This window comes from Drosophila eugracilis, unplaced genomic scaffold, assembly GCF_018153835.1.
Source record: "Drosophila eugracilis isolate 14026-0451.02 unplaced genomic scaffold, ASM1815383v1 contig_616, whole genome shotgun sequence".
Lineage (NCBI taxonomy): Eukaryota > Metazoa > Arthropoda > Insecta > Diptera > Drosophilidae > Drosophila > Drosophila eugracilis.
The window spans coordinates 1,073,039-1,095,091 of NW_024573499.1; the positions used below are offsets into that span (position 1 = coordinate 1,073,039).

The 22,053-nt window shown below is 43.8% G+C and overlaps 5 protein-coding genes across 8 annotated transcripts; 2 read left to right on the forward strand and 3 right to left on the reverse strand.

Moving 5' to 3' along the window:
• Positions 1–7,484: 7,484 nt before the first annotated feature.
• Positions 7,485–14,924, forward strand: LOC108111337 (protein artichoke). The gene is made up of 7 exons (XM_017220762.2): positions 7,485–7,976; positions 9,632–9,772; positions 9,961–10,120; positions 10,376–10,739; positions 11,018–11,307; positions 11,381–11,527; positions 11,587–14,924. Exons 2-7 carry the CDS (start codon positions 9,636–9,638, stop codon positions 14,686–14,688), a joined length of 4,200 nt encoding a protein of 1,399 aa, XP_017076251.2. The 5' UTR covers positions 7,485–7,976; positions 9,632–9,635; the 3' UTR covers positions 14,689–14,924.
• Positions 14,925–15,373: 449 nt separating this feature from the next.
• On the reverse strand, positions 15,374–17,610 carry LOC108111343 (prostatic acid phosphatase). Of its 2 annotated transcripts, XM_017220773.2 has the most exons (6): positions 17,467–17,610; positions 17,196–17,391; positions 17,038–17,136; positions 16,288–16,977; positions 15,968–16,226; positions 15,374–15,908 (listed from the first exon to the last, which is right to left on the reverse strand). In XM_017220773.2, exons 2-6 carry the CDS (start codon positions 17,352–17,354, stop codon positions 15,799–15,801), a joined length of 1,317 nt encoding a protein of 438 aa, XP_017076262.1. In that variant the 5' UTR covers positions 17,355–17,391; positions 17,467–17,610; the 3' UTR covers positions 15,374–15,798. The 2 variants fall into 2 exon arrangements, with proteins under 2 accessions (XP_017076262.1, XP_017076261.1); XM_017220772.2 differs by having other exon boundaries at positions 17,196–17,610.
• A 72-nt stretch (positions 17,611–17,682) lies between these two features.
• On the reverse strand, positions 17,683–19,422 carry LOC108111345 (heterogeneous nuclear ribonucleoprotein A2 homolog 1). 3 transcript variants are annotated; one of them, XM_017220776.2, is made up of 5 exons: positions 19,331–19,422; positions 18,968–19,253; positions 18,351–18,906; positions 18,074–18,289; positions 17,683–18,013 (listed from the first exon to the last, which is right to left on the reverse strand). In XM_017220776.2, the coding sequence occupies exons 1-5, from the start codon at positions 19,337–19,339 to the stop codon at positions 17,962–17,964; spliced, it is 1,119 nt and encodes a 372-aa protein (XP_017076265.1). In that variant the 5' UTR covers positions 19,340–19,422; the 3' UTR covers positions 17,683–17,961. The 3 variants fall into 3 exon arrangements, with proteins under 3 accessions (XP_017076265.1, XP_017076266.1, XP_017076264.1); XM_017220777.2 differs by having other exon boundaries at positions 19,073–19,415; XM_017220775.2 differs by having other exon boundaries at positions 18,968–19,415.
• Positions 19,423–19,474: 52 nt separating this feature from the next.
• Positions 19,475–21,192, forward strand: LOC108111342 (spindle assembly abnormal protein 6 homolog). Its single transcript, XM_017220771.2, has 4 exons — positions 19,475–19,710; positions 19,767–20,618; positions 20,674–21,007; positions 21,067–21,192. Exons 1-4 carry the CDS (start codon positions 19,537–19,539, stop codon positions 21,123–21,125), a joined length of 1,419 nt encoding a protein of 472 aa, XP_017076260.1. The 5' UTR covers positions 19,475–19,536; the 3' UTR covers positions 21,126–21,192.
• LOC108111348 (coiled-coil domain-containing protein 12) lies at positions 21,123–21,884 on the reverse strand. Its single transcript, XM_017220779.1, has 2 exons — positions 21,603–21,884; positions 21,123–21,543 (listed from the first exon to the last, which is right to left on the reverse strand). Exons 1-2 carry the CDS (start codon positions 21,737–21,739, stop codon positions 21,195–21,197), a joined length of 486 nt encoding a protein of 161 aa, XP_017076268.1. The 5' UTR covers positions 21,740–21,884; the 3' UTR covers positions 21,123–21,194.
• Positions 21,885–22,053: the final 169 nt, after the last annotated feature.

Here is a 22,053-nt window from a genome sequence, read left to right on the forward strand (position 1 = left end):
GCCTCGCCCGCTTCATTCCGGAAAATTGTATTTGTTTTCACAAGTTGTCAAACACCGTTCACAGATTTGCACATGTCACGCCATCGACAGGTGACGACTCTTGACTACCTCGGCCGAAAGTTATGTAAGTGTTTCGCCCGCATGTGCCGGCGAAGGGGCTCCTCTCCAGCTCCAGCTCCAGCCCCGGCTCCAGTAAATTGCTTTCCCAGCGACAGTCAACATCCTACATCCGACAACCGACATCCAGGGTGGAATTCTGTGCAGGAATGCTGACGAAGTCTTGCCTACTTATCGGCGGCGGCAGCCATGTCAAAAGTCACTCACAAGTTAATTTCGTTGGTGCTCGTGGAGCGCCGGGTGTCGGATGGAAACACCAGGAAAAATCACATGGGTACTAGCGATTGATATGAAAAATTAATACAATATGCATTATGTCATTTTTTAAGATATAGTACAGCTTCCTGTTATATTGTTATTATTTTTTATAGATTTTCATAATGAAAAATATTGTTTGGGGAGACATTTTGTTGGGGCACACCTGTCACTCTTTAAGAAACGAGTGTATCATCGCCACTTAAAGAAGCTGCCTTTGCGGCAAAGTGGGGGAGTGTTGACTTAAAGTCGTGATAATGGCAATTTCGGGGCAGTTTTTGTTTGCGAGGCCACTCATTCGGGGGCATTTATTGAAAACCTCTGTTGCATATTCATGAGGAGGGCAGCTGGGGACTTCCGAGCACTTTTCACTCGATTTGCATACTTATTCGAAGGACTCGGCACGGGGGTTCCCCTTTAGAAGTTTCGAAATTAGTTTCAATATCAAAGGAGATCCACAATGAACTTCCGCTTAGCAAGACTATTATGACTTCCGTGGCTTTGGCAGCCCTGTTAACTAATTTGTTCTGCCATTGACTCCATTATGAATTCAATTATGCGGTTGTAAGCCGCAGAATATTCGCTAATTTATGCTTTGGCAAATCTGCGAAATTTGCATAATACACAGACGCACAACGGCGATGAATATGTATGGCTTTGTGTGCCCATTATTTGGCTCACCTTTCGGCACGGCACGGTATTTGTGTATTTTACGGCTGGTATTTATGGCCATTAGTCAATAAATTTTAATTGATTTCACATCACAAAGTGCCTCGAATGCAAATTACAAAGGAATATTGTTTAGCCAACTTAATGCCAGGCCAACTCCAGGTTAATATCAATTATACTCAACTCAATTATATTGCCCAGAGGCCATGGTATATCGACGTCTTTAATTGGTATGAATTTCATTGTTCGACTGTCAACTTCCTTGTCCTTTGTCCTAACTAACCATATATTATTACTACTCTTAAATATAGACTCAATGAAACCTAGTTAGCCTTTGTGCCCGGCTCCTTTGTAATTATAATAAATGTGGTGGCCCTTTAGTATGCAGCAAGGATAGGAATTTCAATTTCACACCTCGTTGGAGGGGCGCACCAAAAATTGACTTGACTAGAAACTCTGGCCCACTCGTCCTCGAAAGATGAAGACATCATCCAATATGTCGTGGGTGTTTTTGTATTGGCTGTTCGACACTCGATGGCGTGGGCGTACTTTAACTTCGGCTTGTTGCCTTTTCCTGGGGAAAAAAAAGTTTGTTTGCCCTGCCTGATTTTAGATATGGATAAAAAATGAATATGAAAAATGTTCCCCGGGCATTAAATATGCAAATTTCTGGGCGACCCGACGCCAGGAGCTTGTCACAGAGATTTTCGGGGCCTTAAAGTCAATACATTATCGCCAGCCGAGCCGTGACCTTGCCTACCTGCTGAGGTGGACCACTTCGATGGTATATAGTATTTCAATTATTGGGAACCGCAGTTGGGGGCGCCGTTGATGGAATGGATATCCAATGGCGTGGCTCACTTTGACCCGTAAATTGCAGTGAAATCCAAAACCAGGCGGATTCCTAATGTGCTGTGTGTTGTGAGTGCTGTGTGTGGCGGCGGGTAGATGTTCCCTTGATGTATGACATGGGTGTGCTAGTTTGACAGGCCACGAACTCAAAAAAGGTGTCCTTGGGAGTCGAAGAACTCCTGTGGGTTCTGTTAGCTCCTGCCAAACTCGGCCAGTTGTCTGTGCTTTGCTTTGAAATTAAACGATTTAATTGCATTTAAATTAAATAAAATACGCGTGCGAAAAGTTTTACATTTTACGCATTCATTGGCGCACACAGAACGGCCCCAAATCAAATCACTCAACTCAAGCATGCCAGCAGCCAGCGGGGAGAAAAGCCCCAGCTCCCAGCTCCATTCCCACTCTGTTGCAGAGGGAGAAATAAGGGTATTATTGTTGCAAAATAATTTATAAGAAAAATATTAACCTTACTCATACTGTAGAGTCACAAAGGTAAAGAAATCATTAAGGATATGGCTAAGTAGTTTGCCAGTTTACTTCTGTTACTAAATGATATTATTATAATCTTAATTATAAAAGAACAGGTTTACCATAATATAGTTATAAATGATTTATATAATAATAGTTAGTAAGTATCGCAGTGCACTCTTCAGACCCTGAAAGGGATGCCACAAGGACGAGTGGTGGGCGGCTGGCAGACACCTCGCCCCGTTCTCCACTAATTTCGCCTTTGTTTGTGGTTTGCGTTTTCGTTTGTTGAGCAGCACAAAAAGTTTTAATTGACTGTTGCGAATACGGCGCACGGAAAAGCCTCTGAAAATTCCGAGTTGACTTGGCTCCGCACTGCCGGCTCCCCAGATCTCCTGTCTCTGCTCTAATCAGGCATTGGAGGAACCCTTTTTCCATTCCTAGCTACCTACCTACCTACCTGGCTATCTGTCCGTTGGCAAGTTGTTTGCTTTTATATTTTCGGGATTTTCGCTTTTTAATTTATTTATTCTGAAGCGATCCCTTTGCCCGAAAGCGAAAAGCGCAGCCCGCGAAGGAGATAAATGTGGTTGGGCAAACTTGACACGAAATTGGTTTAAATATTTGCCAGCCACATTTCCACACTTAAGCCGGGCCCATTTCCCCGGTTAACTTTCGCCTTAATGTCCTGTTTAAAGCTATTTGCATTTGAAATGAGGTGAAAGTGCATCAAAGCGTTTGTCTGTGTGTGATTTGTGTTCTCATTTGTGTTTGTGTTTGTGTTTGTGTTTGCCATAGACAGGCTCAATAGCACCTGAGCTCTTTATGCCGCCTGGCAGATGGGTCGATTGCAAGGTGGATGAGTCCTTTTTCCTTTGCGATTCGGCTGTTGTTTCTGTTTCTGCCTCTGTTTGTGCATGCATCCGTCAATAAGGCAACTGAATTAATCACGCAACTGTGAACACCTCCCACCTGCACGGGGGAAAAAAGTCAATTGTTCGCTAATTAATAAGGCTTAAGAGATTACAGTATTGTGGAAGTTCAGGGATCCTTTTTCACGTTCAGGTTAAAGCATATTTAAGTTAAATATCCCTTTAATGTGACGGACTTACTGACTTAATTCTATGTTGATTCTTAGAGAATGTTAAGTTTAAACGGATAAAGGATTTAAGTTTTCAATAAATGGAGGTTAAAATCCTATCATAAGTACTAGTTTCTCGCAGTGCAGGACTGTTGCAACCCGGTGCATTTGTTGTTGCTGCTGGCGCTGCTGCCATTGACTGCCTGTCTGACCAATTATGGTGCAATTAACACACTTGATTGCCTGGAATCTCTGACTCGTTTACCGTTAACGGTCCCACCTGTGTTTTTGCACCTGTGCGTGCAAGAGGGCTTCGACTTCTCCGCCTCTTGGCTTCTGAAAATACCGAAATCCTTGTGCCTTTAGGTGGCACGGGCCACCTTGGCGTATGCTTGATGTGGCAGGCCGAGCAAAGCTTGTTACTGCAAAACTTTTTGGCTAAAACAACTCGGCCGTAAAGTCGATTGCCGCTGGCCAAAGTGTGCGTCCCAAAATAGCTCAACCATCGACTTGCTGAATTTTTATTTTATGCGAGGTGTCGACGGCAGCTGGAGGTTAACTCACTTTACGAGCCCTGCCATCTTCAATTCTGGCATTAAATTTGGCCCAAATGCAATTGAAATAAATGTAATTTCATAAATGGCCTTTCTTCAGACTGATACCTTACGTTCCTAGAATAAACATTTCACATCTATTTGCATAGAATGCCAGAAATACTTTCACGAGTTGAATAAACACGAGAATTAAAGGGAAAGCAGAGTATTAATTTCTGCAGAAATGTTGAGTTCTTTGATTGTCCTCGATCAATAAGCCGAACTGGCCATGCTCATGATTGTGTTTGCTGTCACTCGCCGTCTAATTTGATTGAATATCCTGGCCCATAGGCCTAAAGGCCGACTATCCAGTCCTGAACCAACAAAGTCTGGCATTAAATATGAGGCCAGCGGCAACAATAACCGGCTGAAAGCCACAAGTTGTGCGTTTAAATAATTTATCAAAATAAAAATCCGGAAAAGGGGCATAATCCCACTAGGCTGCCTGCTGCCCCTAATATAACACGGTGATGGACGAGCCATGCAAAAGGCCGAGGGCACTTCCTACTATGGGCGTATCTTTTCCGGTATAAAATATAATGTTAGTTTTAGAGACAGTCATTAAAAATGGCTTTCTCAAGGTGTCTTTCCGTTTTACCTCTACTCACACTCTACTATAATTTACAAAAGTATACTCAGAGGACCCCCTTTTTGCTACGCCCCTGGCATTAACAACACTAGCAATAAAATGACACTAAACGGCAAAGGCAACCGCAACAGGAAAAGGAAAATGACAATGAAAATGAGTATGAGAATGGGAATGAAAAGGGAGTCCTTCGCAAGGACACTGGCCTTATTATGTTGACATTCCATTCCGATATCGGGGAAAGGTTAAGGCGGTTCTATAATTGATTAGGTTCGGCTCCGCCAATAGAGCTCGCTTGGTTAACAGAGGGCCCTCCCCAGTGGGTCATTCAATCCACGTGAGTGTATGTGTCGGATCTAAACAATAATTTATGACCTGTATACAGAGACATTAATCTTTATTGGAATTGAAAAGTACCTTTACTTTGCACGCATTGAGTTGACAAGCCATCGCTATTTCCATCGCCATTTCCCCCATCATCCAGCGCCATTCCGAAATCATAATAGGGAAATTAAGAGCCAGGGGTAAATGATTTTCCGTTTACATTTGCATATGAATGAGAGCCGAGATCCAAGATCCCAGGGGACACAACTCTCGGCAATTACGCGAGGTTAATTAAGCTTCATGGCTGCCATTGGCGGCTTAGTGGGCTGAAGTGAAGATTGCATCTGTCGGCCTAGATGCTGATGAAATATTACTGCAGACGAGCCTCCGCTTTTTGCAGGCAGAGAAACTGCCAATTTTTTTTTTTTACTTTTGACTGCTTTTCAAAGTTGTAATAATTTGTAATTCATTTTCAAATCTTAATTGGTAATTCTGTATTTTCTTAATTTTACAAATATTAATAATGAATAAAGAACTATTTTATAAACTTTGAATTAGTGAAAGATTAACATGAGTAAGTCTTTGGAACGCGTAAAAGAATCATAGCTTGGTAATACGACATATTAGTTTCACATTTTCACATCACCTGCTTTCTGCTTTAAACTCAAGATTTTTTTTAACTGTAGGCCCAATTCTTTTCCGTGTGTGCCAGCGCTGAAACCTTTGGACATGATTCATTTTTCATAATTTGCATTTATGCAGATTGAGGCAGCTATCGGGAGTGCGGCGCTAACTGGGCCAGAGGCTGTTTTTTATTAGAGAGCCGACTCCGGGGTCTTCAGCGGATCCGTCGATGGGTGTGCAGAGTGTGTAAGTGTGTGTGAAGCGGCGTTTCCACAAAACATCCACTGGAGCTGGAGCTGGAGCCGGAGCCAGTCAAGTGTTGAGCTTAGACACAATTTATCAGCTGAACGATTTGATTTATATGGTTAGACATGGCATGCGTCACGTCAGGGCTGCTGCGGTAGTTGGTCCACTTGGAAAAATTCAAAAAATATTTGGAAAATATAAACAGTTTTGGTATTGAAGAGATTGAATATATTATATTGCTTAAATTATTAATTACTCTTTATTAATGAAGGAGAGTACCTTTAAGAAGAGTATCTTTAACATGACTCGTTCTAAGATAAGTTTGAAAATATCTAATTTGATTTGAGAAGATACAATAGCAATCTTCCTAGTTCTTAAGCACTCTTTGTTTGGAGTGTAGCCGTCATTGTTTCTGTTTCTCGGTTTTCATTATTATGTTATGTGTGTTTTATCTCGCTGCCATTTGTGGAGCACTTGCTCATGAAAATGGAAAGTATATGGCTTGCGAGAAAGAAAAGAAATTGCGGCCCACTGAGATGTTAATGTTAACATGCATGCCTAAACATAAAAATTATAACCACATACTTGCCAGCCCCTCTTTTTGATTGAGACTTGGACATGGACTTGGAGTCACAGTCAATGTCGGAGTCGGAGTTGGACCTGTACTCATACCCGTACTTGTACCTGTTAGGTCTGGTGTGAATAACCTGGCTAATGGCTGGTGCGTGCCTCGCCGATGATCATAACCACCGTTCATCTGCGCTTCTCTCTCCGATTGTCTGGGTAATTAGTTGACGGGCCAAACAATTTGCGAGGAGGAAAGTGACTCTTGTTGGTTGTCACTTTGTGGCGGCATTGTCCAAGGCTTAACCCCATTAGCTGAATTGGCGCACTTGCCAATCGGCCGCGAAGATCGAAGACCAAAGAAGAAACCGAAAACCGGTAGAAGACAAGGGCCAGAAGAAGCCCAACTTTCTGCGAAGAACAGCGCTCGAAACTTTTACCCAGCGCCAGAAAAAAAACGAAGACAACATCAAACGACAAAAGAAAACAAAGTCGGACAATGTAAACTCATTCACGAAGCTGGGCCAGTGTTTCTCCGGAGAAGAGAGCATCTGCATCTCGGGGGCAGGTCCCCCATTTTTAGTACCTCCGCGGCTTTTAGATCCATTCAGGGGATGCAGAGAAAGAAAAGGTATTGTTATCTTTTTTTTTTGATTAAGTCATTCACTAAATGAGGGAAATTTGCAGATGCCAGCAGTCCATAGATCTCTATTCTTTGCTTTTGCTAAATTAAAAAATAGCTTTGAAAAATAATTAGGAAAATTGTCCATTTAGTTCCTTCCTTTTTTACTTTTCTATGCGAACAAATGTTAACTTTCTAAAAGAAAACTATAAACTTAAGAAGATATTTTTACATATAAGCAATTTTATAATTTTAAATAATAAAAAGAGTTCTACCTACAGTTTTGGAATTGTTAAATCCCAAACCTAACATTAGTTTAGATTCACTTCTTGTTAACGAAAAACCAAGATATCTTGATGATCCAGTTTCTTGCTGTGCATCGGGGCAAACCAGTTTCACCTGCAGAGCGGCTCCAGAGAGCTTGGCCCAAAACCGAAGCCTAGTCAGCTCGGCTTTCGACCAGCTTCAGTTGAGTTGCGGCGCTCAGATGGAGCAGACTTGGCGGAAGTGAAAAAGCGGGCACATATAGGCCGATCCCATCCGACTCGATTCGATCTTAACCGTTTCCAACCGGCGGTGGAGAACGCAGACGCGAACGCTGCGAAATTATTACCGCTGCGCATGCGCAGACAGGCCGTACTTGTTGTTGCGCTGACTGGGCTTAATTACTGACGCCCCCGCCCCCTAGCCAACGATCTTAGTTGTTTGTCTGCATTTTTCATCGACGGAGAGTGTGTGAGTGTGTGTGTGCTAGTGAGTGTTAGAGGCCATCTCTCTGGGAAAACATTCTTCCCGAGCGGAGCTTTCTTTTTGTGTATAACACAAGAGAACTAGGCAAAAACCAAACGTAAACAAGGCATCGCCAACTTGTGCAATCCAGCAATCGAGCGACAAAAACAAAAGAGCCGCGAAGTGGTTCCCAAGCCACAAACAAAAGTTGAAGTGCAATTTACAAGCCCAAAACAAAAAGAAAATGTAAGCCAAAAGTATAAATCAAGAAATATAATGAAACAGGTTACGAGAAGAGAAAAAAAACGAGATGTGTGATTAACATATTTCCCATCAAAGCGTTTACACGCAATGCGAGATGTATCTGTGTCCGTAACCCGTGTATCTGCACCTGTATCTGTATCCGTATCGTGGTATCTGTGAAACAAGAAGTGGATCCAATCGAAACCCATCCCATCCCATCCCATACTCAACCCATTCCATGTGGCAATGCAACCTTGAAGCTGTCCACCATATCGAATCGCACATCGCCTATGCATTTCAATGAGCAAAAGAGCGTTTTCGGGGAGATTTTGAAACCTGGAGTCGTTTTTATTTTCGTTTTATGGACACAATAAATTTACATACGTTAACTTGCTTGTTTGTCTTGCTGTGGATATCTCCGATCTTTCGGCAAACAGGGGCGAAACAGACTGGCCAAATAGCTTCCATGATTGCCCATGGACCGCAGAGTAAATAGCACAAATAACGCCAAAGCCAAAAATAATGCAAATAGAAATACGGCCAGACGTAAAGGTATTTCGTGTTGTTTTACTTTGTTTTGTTTTCTTTTTTGTTGTCAGTGCGCATTAAAAAGCAAACAGTAACCAATGAACATGGCCAGCAAGTAGCAGCAACAACCACCGACCGTACTGCCAATAACGGTACAGCTAATGCTGCGAGAGTGAGAACCAAGAATCCAGGTCCCAAGTGCCAGAGCCACAAAAGATCATGGCTCAACGAATCGCTCATGCGCTGCCGAAGGCGATTTATATAATAGACTTACAGTCGAAACTTCTCTGAAACTAAAATTCAGATTTCTGAGAGCAAATTACTATATATCATTGATTAGAGATCCGAATTAATACTTACATTTATAGATAAACGTCTTAAACAAAAGTCAATAAGTAAAAGAGAAAGATGCCCTAAAAACATCTTTCTTTTGATGATGTTTCCAGCTAATACATTCATAATATTTACATATTTTAAAGAGATGCGAATATATCTTTTATGTAAAAAGGTTTGCTTACAGAAGTGCCACTCAATGTTTCAATAATTATCGCTTACTTATGAAGCATGAAATTGAATTTTGCTAATATAACTACAGCTAGCCTTGAGATTTACAGAATTCCATTCATGCGTTAGAGAATTTTTAGAGTTATATTTAGCACATAGCTGCCATGAAACCAACCAGAAGTGATACCCACAAAACAGAGACTTGATTAACACCTCCGATAGTTAGAATGATGAATAAGACGACTAGAATTGCCTTTAATAAGTCAGCATTACCAAAATTACTCATACCACCTGTAGCCAGCCTCACTCGCTGCTCTTTGTTGGCCAGCTCTCTTGATTATAGCCTTCATTCTTTCAATCAGACCTTGGTGTCGACCATTGTTGTTGGCCGCAAATATGTGGCTTATACCGAAATAGACAGAGACATCGGTATGCAAATCAAATGTTCTGAGCGAACGCGGCGATAATGGGGAAATGACCAAATACGATACGGGATATGGAAGTTGGCCAGCTAGTCAGCTAGCCAGCAGCAGAGCAGATCTCTTCTCGAAACGAGTTTCACCCAGCAAGACCAAAACCGATCGGGCCAGAAACCCAATAATAATAATGCCATTCCTCAATTGCAGCGAAATGGCGGCGTGGAAACAGCTGCCAAACGGGGGGCGTTTTCTACTGGTCCTCCTGATCTGCATCTCCCACTCGGCCCACCAGATCCGCGCCTGGCGCCCCTGTCCAGAGCTCAGTCCCGCCCTCCGACTGCCATGCAGGTGAGTACCATTTACCATACCAATACAATGCATTCGACTGGTGACCACCAGGTAGACACGGCCATAGCAAAAGCGACAGCGAATTTCCGCTGTCGGTCGGGTATTATTTTAATATCACAAAATTACCGCCAACTGCAATTTCATTTGGCTTTGTTTTTTCTGTAATCACCGACTGGCGACAATTACAGGTGCAATGTGGTTCCGTTTGCGGCGACTGGTCAACTCGGAGCCGTGGCCATGGACTGCGATCGCGTTGTCTTCCACGGCGATGCCCCCCAACTGCCTTATGGAGCGCCCATCGTGGCGTATACGCAACGTCACAGCGGCCAACAGGTGCTGCCCGCCCAGGTGAGTGTCGCAATATGCCAAAGATAAACCACACACGGGTCATGGGATTTCGACACTTTTCGATGATCTCACAGGCACAATAAATGCTTGGAAATGGAGGTCAATCATATCCAATTTCTTATTGATTTGACAGTCTTTGATCGGTCTAATCTTCTTAGTAGAAAGATTCTTAGTAGTTTTTATTACTTAATAATATATATTTGCTATTTAAGTTTCTTTAGTAAACAATAATATATGATTACCCTCTCAAACAAGACTTTTGGCCAACTAAAACTGACCATAGAGGAGCTGGATCTGTCTTACAATCTCATTCGAAGAATCCCTGAGAAGGCATTCGATGGTCTCAAGGATTCACTGAACGAACTGCGCCTGGCTAATAATTTATTGGGCGACAATCTGAATCCCATCTTCTCCACCGCCGAACTGCATGTGCTGAAGAACCTGAGGATCTTGGATTTGTCCGGAAACAAAATAAAGCTGATCGAGGAGGGCCTGCTCAAGGGCTGTGTGGACCTGAAGGAGTTCTACATCGATCGCAACAGCTTGACGGCAGTGCCCACCAACTCTCTAAACGGACCAAGTGCCCTGAGACACCTTTCGCTGCGCCAGAACCAGATTGGTAAGACAGATTAGTACATTTAATGCATGGTTTAAGCTGGGTGTGCAATCAGCACCGTAACTGGTATAATTAACTTTAGAATCACAAGAAACCAATTATTTTTCATTCGACAAATTTGATTATACACGACCTTGAAGTACCGCCAACAATTAACACTTTACTTCACTGTAATTAATTCCATAATAAATCAAGACTTTAAAGTTGTATTATCCCAAAATTTTGCTATTTTAATCGCCGATCATCGTTTGAATTAAACCAATGCCATTTCTTCTCTGCAGGATTTCTCCCTCCGGACTCATTCAACGCCCAGCGTCAGTTGGAGATCATCGATCTCCGCCACAATCTCATCCGCAACATCGACAGCCGCGCCTTCAGGGGTCTGCAGAAGGTCCGGGAAATCAAGCTGGCTGGAAATCGTATCAGTAACCTCAACAGCGATGTTTTTGAGAAGCTGCAATCCCTGCAGAAATTGGATCTGTCCGAGAACTTCTTCAGCCAGTTTCCCACGGTGGCCCTGGCAGCAGTTCCTGGAGTTAAGCACCTAAATCTGTCCTCAAACATGTTACAGGTATATTCGATAAACTTCTTGAAATATGGACAATGCCTTATTGCTTTGTATTAAACCAATATTATTTCGTTAGCAACTGGACTACACCCACATGCAGGTGGTTAGGGCTTTAGAAAGTCTCGACATCAGTCGGAATACCATAACCAGCATTACACCAGGAACTTTCCGGGAGATGGGTGCTCTAAAGTATCTGGACCTGAGCTTAAACTCTTTGAGAACGGTAAGTAGTCAGTTAAGAAATTCCCGAATCTGAAACTAACTAAGCTTTTTTGGGTTCAGATTGAGGACGATGCCTTGGAGGGATTGGACAGCCTGCAGACCCTCATAATCAGGGACAACAATATCCTCTTGGTGCCCGGTACTGCCCTTGGTCGCCTACCCCAGCTGACAACCCTCCAGTTGGATTACAATCGAGTAGCCGCACTCTCTTCGGAGATCCTTGGATCCCTACAGGCTGGCGACATAACTACGCTGTCACTATCGAGGAATGTCATTCGGGAACTGCCCCCCGGCAGCTTCCAGATGTTTAGCAGTCTGCATACCTTGGATCTCTCTGGGAATTCCCTGGCTTTAATTAATGCTGATACCTTTGCGGGATTGGAGAGCACTTTAATGGCCCTCAAGCTATCGCAGAACAGGCTAACGGGACTAGGAGTAGCTCCCTGGGTTTTGCCTGAGCTAAGAAGTCTAGACCTGAGTGGCAATACGCTGACAGAGTTACCCAGTAACATATTCGAGGAGTTAGAGAACCTGCAATCCCTTAATTTGAGTGGCAATCACCTGACCCCCCTCACTGGAGCTCTCTTGAAGCCTCTGGACCGCCTGCAGGTCATCGACCTAAGTCGCTGTAATATTCGAGAGATAAGCGGAGATCTCTTAGCTGGATTGCAGGACCTCAAGCACATTTATCTGAATGATAATCACCTACAGGAACTGCAGGATGGTAGCTTCGTCAATCTGTGGAACATCAGCTCCATAGATCTGTCAAACAATCGCATTACATCCATACGTTCCGGAGCCTTTGTGAATGTGATGAAGCTGCAGAGGTTGAATCTACATGGGAATCAGTTGTCCGCCTTTAAGGGAGAGTACTTCAATACGGGCACAGGAATAGAGGAGTTGGATATTTCCGACAACCAGTTGAGCTATCTGTTTCCATCTTCCTTTAGAATTCACCCCAGATTGCGGGAAATTCGAGCTGCCAACAATAAGTTTTCCTTCTTTCCGGCGGAACTTATTTCCTCCCTGCAATATCTAGAGCACATCGATCTGTCCCATAACCAGTTGAAGACCATCGAGGAGCTGGACTTTGCCCGCCTGCCACGCCTTCGCGTTCTACTCGTTTCCAACAACCAACTGGACATGGTCAGCGAGATGGCCTTCCACAACTCCACGCAACTACAGATTTTGGATCTGGCCTATAATAACTTGGATCGCATCGGAGAGCGAACTTTTGAGGGCTTGGTGCGACTGGAGCAGCTCAATCTTGAGGGTAACCGGTTGTCGGAGCTTTCGGATGGTGTCTTCGAGCGCTCAAAGCTACAGATGCTGGAGAACATAAACCTCGGCCACAATCGTTTCGAATATGCACCTTTGAATGCCTTGCAAAGACAGTTCTTCTTTGTATCTTCCGTGGATTTGAGTCATAACAAAATCAAGGAGCTACCTGGAGATGATAGCATTATGGTGAACATCAAAAGGATCGATCTTTCCTTCAATCCACTTAGTCCCAAAGCAGTTCACAATGTTCTGAACGAACCCAAAACCGTCAGGGAACTCAGTTTGGCGGGTACGGGTATCGAAAAACTGGAACTACTGGAAACTCCGTTCCTCCAGTTCCTGAATCTCTCCCACAATAAGCTTAAAAATGTTAAGCCAGAGGTCTTTCAAAGAGTGACGCTTCTGGAAACTTTAGACCTTTCCAGCAATGAGTTGGAGTCCCTTGACGATCTTTCCATGGCATGGCCTCAGCTACAGGTACTCCAGTCCTTGGATCTATCGAATAACAGCTTTGAAATCATCTCGCAGTCCAACTTTGGTAAACTGGAGATGCTGCGCTCCTTGCGATTGAGCCACCTGCCACTGTGCACCAGAATCGAGAAGAACGCCTTTAAGCAGCTCCCCAATCTGGTCAATTTGGAAGCCTATGACCTTCCCCTACTTGGCTATCTGGATTTGCAGGGTATCCTGGAACTTGTACCGGGTCTGGAAGTTCTGGATATTGAAGTAAAGGACTCCAGCATTGGAAGCGAACAGATTCAACCGCTCAAGCATCCGCGCCTTAGAAGCTTGGGAATCAGAGGAGAACGATTGAAGTCCATATCATCAGGTACTTTGGCGGGTCTGAAGAGTACAGACTTGACAGTCCAGCTGAGGAACACCTCTCTGAGTGCCCTGCCCCCAGCTTTACTATTTCCGGTGCCGAGATCCTCCCATCTCAACCTGAATGTCGAGGGATCCAAGATCACAGTGCTGGTGCCGCAGTTCCTGAACGCTCTGGAAGATCGCAGAGCTAGTCTGCAGCTGCAGGGATTGGCCAGCAATCCCATAGTCTGCGATTGCAATGCTCGAGCTCTCCGACGATGGCTTCCCAGTTCCGGTATGCCGGATGTCACCTGTGCATCGCCTGCCTACCTGGTCAACCGAAAACTTATTGAAGTCGGCGATGATGAACTCACCTGTGATGCGAGACGAATGACATCCTCCACCTCCAGACCCACCGCTCCAGTGCCCCATCTTCTGAAGACCTCTAGCCAATTGGTGACAAGGAGCAGCTCCACCACGGAAGAACCCCTGATCATCTGGAGCCTGGAACCAACACAGCCTCCCAGCCTGAAGAAGATTAAGACCAAGGCTCCACTGATGAAGGCCCAGTCGCCCATTATCAGTAATGACGATACCCTAATAATAGGAATCGTTGGAGGAGTGGTGGCGTTCATAGCCATACTCATCATCATCATTTGCATCATAAGGCTGCGTATGAGCAATGCGGAGTACCAGCAAAACGCGGCGATGATAGGAATCCCAGCTGGCATGCAAATGGGTGCCCACAATGCGGCTTACAACTACAAAAATGGAGCGGGAGCAGCTCTATATGCGGTGCCTCCTTACCAAGCTAGCTATGCTACCCTGCCTCACAAGGCAGCCTCCATCCATCAGTCCAGCCAGAATCTCTCCCAGCGCCAGCAGCAGCAGCAACAACAGCAGCAACAGGCGGCTGCGGCGGCGGCGGCCTACTCGACCATGTCCCGCATGTCGTACTTTAGCGGCGCGGGCGGAGGAGCAGGCGGAAATGGCGACGGAGCCGAAAGCCTCACGCATCAGCATCCGCACCAGCATCAGCCCTATATCATCTACTCGGATGACAAGGCCTACAGATAAGCCAGCCGATCGCAGCGGCATCTTCATCTTTCCCACTCCTACATTCTGTCCATTTCAATCTCAGTCAGTCAGTCAGGCACATCGCCGCAAACAGGTTCTACATTATATCGCCGCTCTCAGCCAACGTTGTATATAGACTTTAAAACATTCTAACTGTAACCCTAACTGTATCTATGTCTAACCATAATTAAGTGCAAGCAAATCGCTTATGCGGAATAAACAAATCTAGAATAATACACATGATAAGTCTATTTGCGGGGGCGGGAATACCACATTTTATTTACCCAGCTGCCTAACAAATGGCCAAATAGTCAAGTCAAACATGGAAGTTTAACATGACTCTGAATTACTTACCAACCCAAAAAGTTTGTTTGCTATACGGCAATCTTTAAATGGTTCAGATATTCACCTTGAATAACTTTTAAAAGTAAGAATACAAATTGATTACCATCATATCAACGTTATCATTGCCTTCCGTGATTTGTATATTGACTACCTCCGAGAAAAAACAATTTATTACCTTATCTTTACTTGAATTCACTATTGAGATATTTTTCAACTCATATCGCAATATTAAAGACTTCTTTTAGAACCACGAACTGTACAAGTAAGAAGCTTGTTATCTGAACTACCGTATATATGGCTTATTAGAATCCGATAAAAATTAATCAGCATACAACAGAGATTTCTGATTTGAGCGTTTTTAATACAATAAAATTATCTTTCAAGATAATTTCACAAAAATGTATATGTGTATAAATATGTTATGTGTATATATGTATGCAACTTCAAGATCGCTTTTCACAGTCTTCGTATTTCAAATTTTTCACTGAATAACAACAAAACCAGTTATCACTCCATTTAAATGCTTACAATGCAAATGCACAAATCGAATTAACAAAATTAATTAAAACAGACTTTGTGTGAAATTCACGTTTTAACTAATTAGTAACTATGATCAACAATAACTGTCTTTTGGGACTAGCTCTCCCACTGAAAAAGAATATACATTTTTCCAATTAAAACATAGTATTTTGGCAATTAGAGAGCGGGCCAGGCTTTGAGTTCCGATTTAAGTTGTGCCTTCCATTGTGTGACGTAGATATCCAGCTAAGCCATTTGGGAGTACGAGGTATACAGCTTGTAGTTGCGACGTCGGTAATAGATCATGAGGCCATAGCTGACAAGCAGCAGCGCGATTACGATTAAAATAAGAATGCCTGATAGAATTAAGATAATGCTTTAATTCCATAAAAAGCACAAATCGCTATAGACTCACCCGTCGCAGTGCCCAGGTTGGCCTCCTCATAAGTCATCATCATTGTAGTGCGCTTGCACTCACGTTCCCAATCTACTGGCAGGACATCTTGGTAAAGGCTGACAAGTTTCTTCAGAGGGCAGGAAGGACCACAACCAGGTATATCCAGAGGCAGGGGTTCAGCTGTAGTGTTCTTGTAGAAAATGGACACCAGTGGCGTCTTACTCTCATCCAGGCGCATCTCCAGCAAAATGCACGCCGTATAGGGAGGACTATGCAACTGAGAAACCAGAAAATACAGCATTAAATGGAATAACAATATAATCTATGTAATTTTTTACCTCAAACAATTTAAGAGCATTCAAAACATTGGCAACAGTGGTATCATGAGCACTATAGACCCACATTGAACGATCTGGGCTTAGGTGACCGGAGGATTTCTCACTAAATCTCTGGAATATGTCTTTCAACAGAGGACCCGCTTTAAATCGCGCCAGCTTTCTTGTGTAAGAACTGATGGAAAAGGCGAAATTGGATATATACGTCAACTCCTCTCCGCCGTAAACTTTTTGAGTCCATTTCGGCAGTGTCATGTTGTACAGATTTTCAATGAACAAGGTGTTATTCAAATACTGCGCATCTACGAAACTCTTAACAGGGCGTCCACCATTTTCGCTCAAGTATGCAAAGAGAGCTTGATGTTTCTTGGTCATAGCCTTGAACTCTGGAGAAGATTCCAAGGAGGACAGCTCGTAGTCATATGCAGGACATGGAGCCTTGGCTGCCAGTATGGGATCCACATTCTCGGGAATGGTGTGAATCGGTATTGGCTGCCATTTAATGTCCGAGTTCCAGATGTCTTCACCTTGAGGTTCGTAAAGACCAGCGAGATTGGATTGGGCACTCATGAGGGTGCGATCTACGTCGGTGGATTGTATGTAGATATCGTCGTTGGAATACTGAGCGGGAAGGAGGGTTGAATACCGTCTCCTCAACCATTTTCCAAGGTCATAGTGCTCTTGCTTGCCAAGCTGTGGGGTTAAAATTTGGGTTAACATAGGTCAGTTCTTTCTAAAAGCTCAAGTCCTTACATTGGTCAACTGTCCCCAGCCTGTGGACCAGAACTTCCTGTCGCCCCAGGGATCGGTGGGATACGGGTCTACTGGCGTTCTGTCGCCGTGGCGATATATCTGCAAAACATAACCGATAAAACGGGGCTTCCACACACAAAGACAAGCGAAACTCTTACCACATGCACAAACTTCAGTTGGCCTGGTAATGTGGCCAAGCTGTCTGGCTGCTGACCTTCGGTATTAGCATAGCCATGGAGCGCATTTGCCAAACTAAAACACAGCACACAAATAACAGAAATCCAGATAAGGCAGCGCTGGCGGAGGAGATTCCACATTTTAAGGGCCAAACTGGTTACAAATGACCCACAGCGGCTATAGGAAAACATATGTGAGCATGCGGATGCGGACAAGTTACGGTTACGGTTATATCGGGGTCTATTCCCTTACCTCTACCGTATAACTGGCGATCTGGTCGTTCGTCGTTTGCATATATACACCTGGCAATCTGAAGTTCACCGAATTTCAGATTTTGTTTATAATATTTTGGGGACAGGTTTGATAACCACACAAAGCTTAGTTCCCCCGATAACGATATGTTGTCCCAAGCAGCACTGAACAGTAACTGTAAGTTCATGGCGCGCAGTTTGAAATCAAAAGTCAAAATGGTGTTTATGATTGTATTGATTGACTCGTATCTAGTTGCACACAAGTAATATGATTATTTAAGTATTGCATAAATATCGAAACGAACTTATCTACGAATAACAAATATACTGTTGATGTTGGTCTTAAAATTACACGGCTAAGGGACAAATAAAAAAAGTCATCGTTTGCTTAACTAAAAGATTCTGCGCGGAAAAAAATGGAAAACAAAATTCGGCTATTACATTATTAATTGGAGTACACGAGGACTGGCAAAAATCGTTGTGGCGTTGCACTTGCTTAAAATCGTCTATTACCGCCCATATTCGGTCCGGGTCTGGGCCCGCTGAAACTAAAACATGATTATATTACAGTAATGGAGATTATATTATGAGGATGTGACTTAACCCACCGGTTTCTTTGGCCTGGCGCTCCGCCTCCGCTACCCAAAGGCGGAAACTCTGAGTGATATGCATTCATGCCATTCTGATTGTGATTTTTACCTCCTGCTCCTCCGCGTTTGTTTGGGCCTCCGCCTCCTTGTTGGTTGTTGGAATCGTGGCTGCCTCCGCGTCTGGCACTAAATCCTCCGCCTCCGTTAAAGAAGGCTCGTCCTGGTGGATTTCCTCTGATAGAGAAAAATAATCTATATATTATCAATATATAACACATTTTTATAGACAACTTACCCGTTTCCAAAACGCCCAAAGCCAATTTGCTGCTGTTGATGCTCTACAGGTAGGGCAAAGCCACGGCGATCCTGCCGCACATTGCCGCCTCCTGTACCTCCGCCGCCGCCTCTCTGGTTTAAGGTTCCGGCTCTGCCACCAGAGCTTCCTCCATGGAAGTCATTATTACTGCCTCCGCCACCAAAACCACTGGTTGGACTGTTTCTAAAGTTTCTCCTCCCTGCATGTGATCCATTGTTGTCCCTTTGTTGAAACCGATTGTTGCCAAAGCGTCCTCCGTTACCCTCGTTTCCGCCGTATTTGCCTCCGGCTGCAAATCTGTTTCTATATCCCTGGCCATGGTTGGAGGATTCATTGTTCTGCGGTGGTCCTTTGGAGTAAGGAGCACTGCGCTGTTGTCTGTAATCAGACTCATTCCGGACGGGTCCAAATTTACTGCCTGTGGAACCCCTTGGATCACCGCCTTCGTTGGAATATCTCCCACCAGTTTCGCGAAAATTTCTCTTGAAGTTATTGCCAGATTCCGGAGGTCTTTTGTCCGAAGAGCCACTTTGACCTAGGTGAGTGATATTAAAGTTTTAGATGATGATGAATATATCAAATCCATAATAGCTAACCCTCTGAGGGCCTGCGACCTGAATTGTCACCAGAACCCGGAGGTCCACGACTACCATTTCCAGGGCCGTACTTGGGCCTGCCTGCCTCAACCACGATTGACTGACCCTTGAAGACTGTGCCGTTTAGGGCGGCGATAGCCGCATCTGCCATGTCCGAGTTCTCCAGGTGGACGAAGGCGCAGCGGTTCATCACGTCGCATTCCACAACCGATCCGTAGTTGGAGAATAGTCGACGCAGTTCGTCAGGCTTGCAGCGCGGCAGGCTGCCGACGAACACCTTGGCGGTCTGCATGGATAAAGCTAGCATTACTCCGGATTACTTTAGACAATCCGGTGTCAGCTGCATCTTCAACGCTTACGTACAGTAGACATGTATTTATTTTTCTCTATAATTTTCCCAATTTTTTTTTAATAAATTGGAGATGGGCATCTAGCACCTGACCGGTAGTGTGACCAGATGATAGAACTTCTAAGCATTTTTTTTTTTGTTATCGATAAGTTCAAGCAATTGCTTTTGTTGACAATTCAAATATTTAAAAAATTAAGGTTTCTCTCCCGCCTGAATTCAGATGTGGCCTATTGGGGGCGAGCATAACTACTCTGCCAGCATGGACTACGGGAAGAACGTGGTGAACATCTTTCCCAGCGTGGAGATGATGGTTGTCTTCAATGGCGATGTGACGCGGTCCAATAAGCGGGCTTGTTTACTGTACGCGGAGAAAATGGATTTCAAGGAGCTGCTAGTGAGTCCATATTGCACAAATCTTTTGCGGTATTTTATAAAACGATTACCTTGCAGCAACTCCGTTTGGCTGAAAAATCCGATCAGCGGCGGATGTACATCACCACCGTAGATAGCGCCTCATTTCAGGATCTCAAACAGGATCAATCTCTAAATGTTACATTTTCGGGTTTCATGGATAATGTTGTACGCATGCTGAAGGACTGCCAATCGGGAAAACTGGAGCTGCATCTGTCTGAAAGGGATCCAAACCTCTCCTCTGGCAGAGAAGGTCACGACTTCCACCTGCAGTTTGTGGAAATACGCTCCTTTAAAAACCTGGTGCACCTAAGCCTGCCCTGTCGTTCTGCTCCCTTGAACACAGTACTATTTTATATAAACATCATGCTAGATGCCTCCTACAAGAAGCAATTCACTATGGAGCAGAGTATTCAACAAATGCAGGTGGAAATCAACTCACAACGTTCTCACACGGAGAGATTGAGCACCGAAAACAACACTCTCAGAGATGCTTTGGCTGAAAATACTCGCATTTTAGAGGAAAAGCATGCAGCAGAGATCCAGCAATACCAGGAAAAGCTAGCCAAGGTAAACGAGCAGCGCAGCAATGAGTTAGACAGAAATCGTAGAGCGATCTCTGGCATCCAAGCCCAACTGGAAAAGATTTCCCTGGAAAAAGCTGACTTGAAATCAGGCCAAGAGCTAACTGAGAAGCGATGTCAAAGCTTAGCAGACGAGTTATCCTGCTGCAAGACTCGGGTATGCACTTTAAAAGAGCAAAACGACAAACTGCACACAGATATAGCCAATGCTAGAAAACAGGAGCGAAAGTTGGAGTACAAGATCGAGGACCTTAAACAGCACACTGCCGAGCTGCAGGAAAATATACAAAAGGGGAATAAGGAAAAGGTACGTAAATTGGGAAAAATACACATCAGAGGTCTATAACGTGCAACTTTCGTAGGCCAACATATCCGCTGAACTGGAGGCTGAAAAGAAGATCTTGCACACGAAGCGCCAAGCTTTAGAAATGGCCTCTGAGGAAATCTCCAAGGCCAATCAGATAATCCTCAAGCAGAGCCAGGAATTGCTGAATCACAAGAAAACCATTGCCTGGCGCACTGAAGTGGCTTTGCAACAAGAGAAGGCCGTACAGGCAAAGGAGAGAATGTTATCACTGCGTGAGGATGAACTTCGTGAGGCACGTGTAACCATCGAAAAACTGCGGGAGGAAATCCCTTTGCAACTGCAATCTATGCGTAACTTTGCTGAGGCACTAGAGCAAAAGTATTCCAAGCGTAAGTAATGTGTATGGCTTATGTTTTAGGTTCTCCCACTTATAAATGAATTATTGCAGAGATCCTCATCCTAAAAGATCGCTTATCAATACCCTCTGGCAAGGAAAATCGGCGATAATCATACCTATTGTTAATGCATTTATCGTTTTTTGTACAAGTTTAGTAAAGTTAGTTGTATTGTTCGACTCTAGTCATAATCCTCCTGGACACTTTCACCTGCATGCGCAGTGGCTACATTTACCGCCTGACTGATATCTTCGATTTGGTTCAGTTTAAGCCGCTCTCGGATAAGTTCCGCAATTGCCTTTTGGGTGCGTCGTTCGAGTCGCTCCAATTTCTTGCTTGCATCTCGTTTAAGATCCCAATCGGGTTTACGAGGTGCTAGATTGGTTATATCGATCTCATCAATGACCATGGGCTGCTGGAGAAGACTCAGTTGGTCCTCCACTGCAGTTTCAATGTTTCCCGTGGGCTCCTGGGGCAGAACTTCGCCGTCAGTGTTCTCGTTCTGCGGTTTGTAGCTGCGAAAAATAGGCCTAACGATGGAAATGTAAAGTTTTATGAATGGTTACGATTTAATCTCAGTATTACATACTTGGGTAACTTTTCATTGGATTCGGTAGCGTCTCCTCCTTTACTCTGCGCTTGTTCACGAAGTTTTTGAAGCCGCTCCTTGCGTTTCAGAGATTCTGCCGTCAGCTTGCCCACTCCATTGTTATCCATAACGCCCATTTGCCTTTTTGGGATCACAATAAAATGTAATTATATTTAAACAGAAGGTTTCCGCGTTTATTTATTATTGTTTTGATAGTTGTTTCTCCCGGATAATATCGATAATTATCGAGTTCGTCACTAGTATACAATTTAAGGGTATAGCAGAGTTTTTATTCTGAAAAATGTTTATAAATAATTTGTTGTTAAGTTTTGTTTTAATTTTAAAATAATTTAATTCTTAAAACATTATTTTTGATTTATGCCAGCGGTAACAACTTGTGATTATAATAAATTGGAATAATTTATAAAAATCTTTGAGAAAATCGTAAGTG

Bases quoted from the DNA above. Each gene is read 5' to 3' on its own strand.
- LOC108111337 (XM_017220762.2), top strand. From the start codon at position 9,636: ATGGCGGCGTGGAAACAGCTGCCAAACGGGGGGCGTTTTCTACTGGTC. The intron at 9,773-9,960 runs GTGAGTACCATT...CGACAATTACAG, and splicing joins GCCCTCCGACTGCCATGCAG to GTGCAATGTGGTTCCGTTTG. The intron at 11,308-11,380 runs GTATATTCGATA...TTATTTCGTTAG, and splicing joins TGTCCTCAAACATGTTACAG to CAACTGGACTACACCCACAT.
- LOC108111343 (XM_017220772.2), bottom strand. From the start codon at position 17,405: ATGTTTTCCTATAGCCGCTGTGGGTCATTTGTAACCAGTTTGGCCCTT. The intron at 16,227-16,287 runs GTAAAAAATTAC...CTGGTTTCTCAG, and splicing joins ATGCTCTTAAATTGTTTGAG to TTGCATAGTCCTCCCTATAC. The intron at 15,909-15,967 runs GTGAGTCTATAG...TAATTCTATCAG, and splicing joins CAACCTGGGCACTGCGACGG to GCATTCTTATTTTAATCGTA.
- LOC108111345 (XM_017220775.2), bottom strand. From the start codon at position 19,274: ATGCTAGCTTTATCCATGCAGACCGCCAAGGTGTTCGTCGGCAGCCTG. The intron at 18,290-18,350 runs GTAAGTTGTCTA...TTTCTCTATCAG, and splicing joins TTTGGGCGTTTTGGAAACGG to AGGAAATCCACCAGGACGAG. The intron at 18,014-18,073 runs GTGGGTTAAGTC...ATCATGTTTTAG, and splicing joins GCGCCAGGCCAAAGAAACCG to TTTCAGCGGGCCCAGACCCG.
- LOC108111342 (XM_017220771.2), top strand. From the start codon at position 19,537: ATGTGGCCTATTGGGGGCGAGCATAACTACTCTGCCAGCATGGACTAC. The intron at 19,711-19,766 runs GTGAGTCCATAT...ATTACCTTGCAG, and splicing joins TGGATTTCAAGGAGCTGCTA to CAACTCCGTTTGGCTGAAAA. The intron at 21,008-21,066 runs GTAAGTAATGTG...GAATTATTGCAG, and splicing joins AGAGCAAAAGTATTCCAAGC to AGATCCTCATCCTAAAAGAT.
- LOC108111348 (XM_017220779.1), bottom strand. From the start codon at position 21,739: ATGGGCGTTATGGATAACAATGGAGTGGGCAAGCTGACGGCAGAATCT. The intron at 21,544-21,602 runs GTATGTAATACT...TTCCATCGTTAG, and splicing joins TCCAATGAAAAGTTACCCAA to GCCTATTTTTCGCAGCTACA.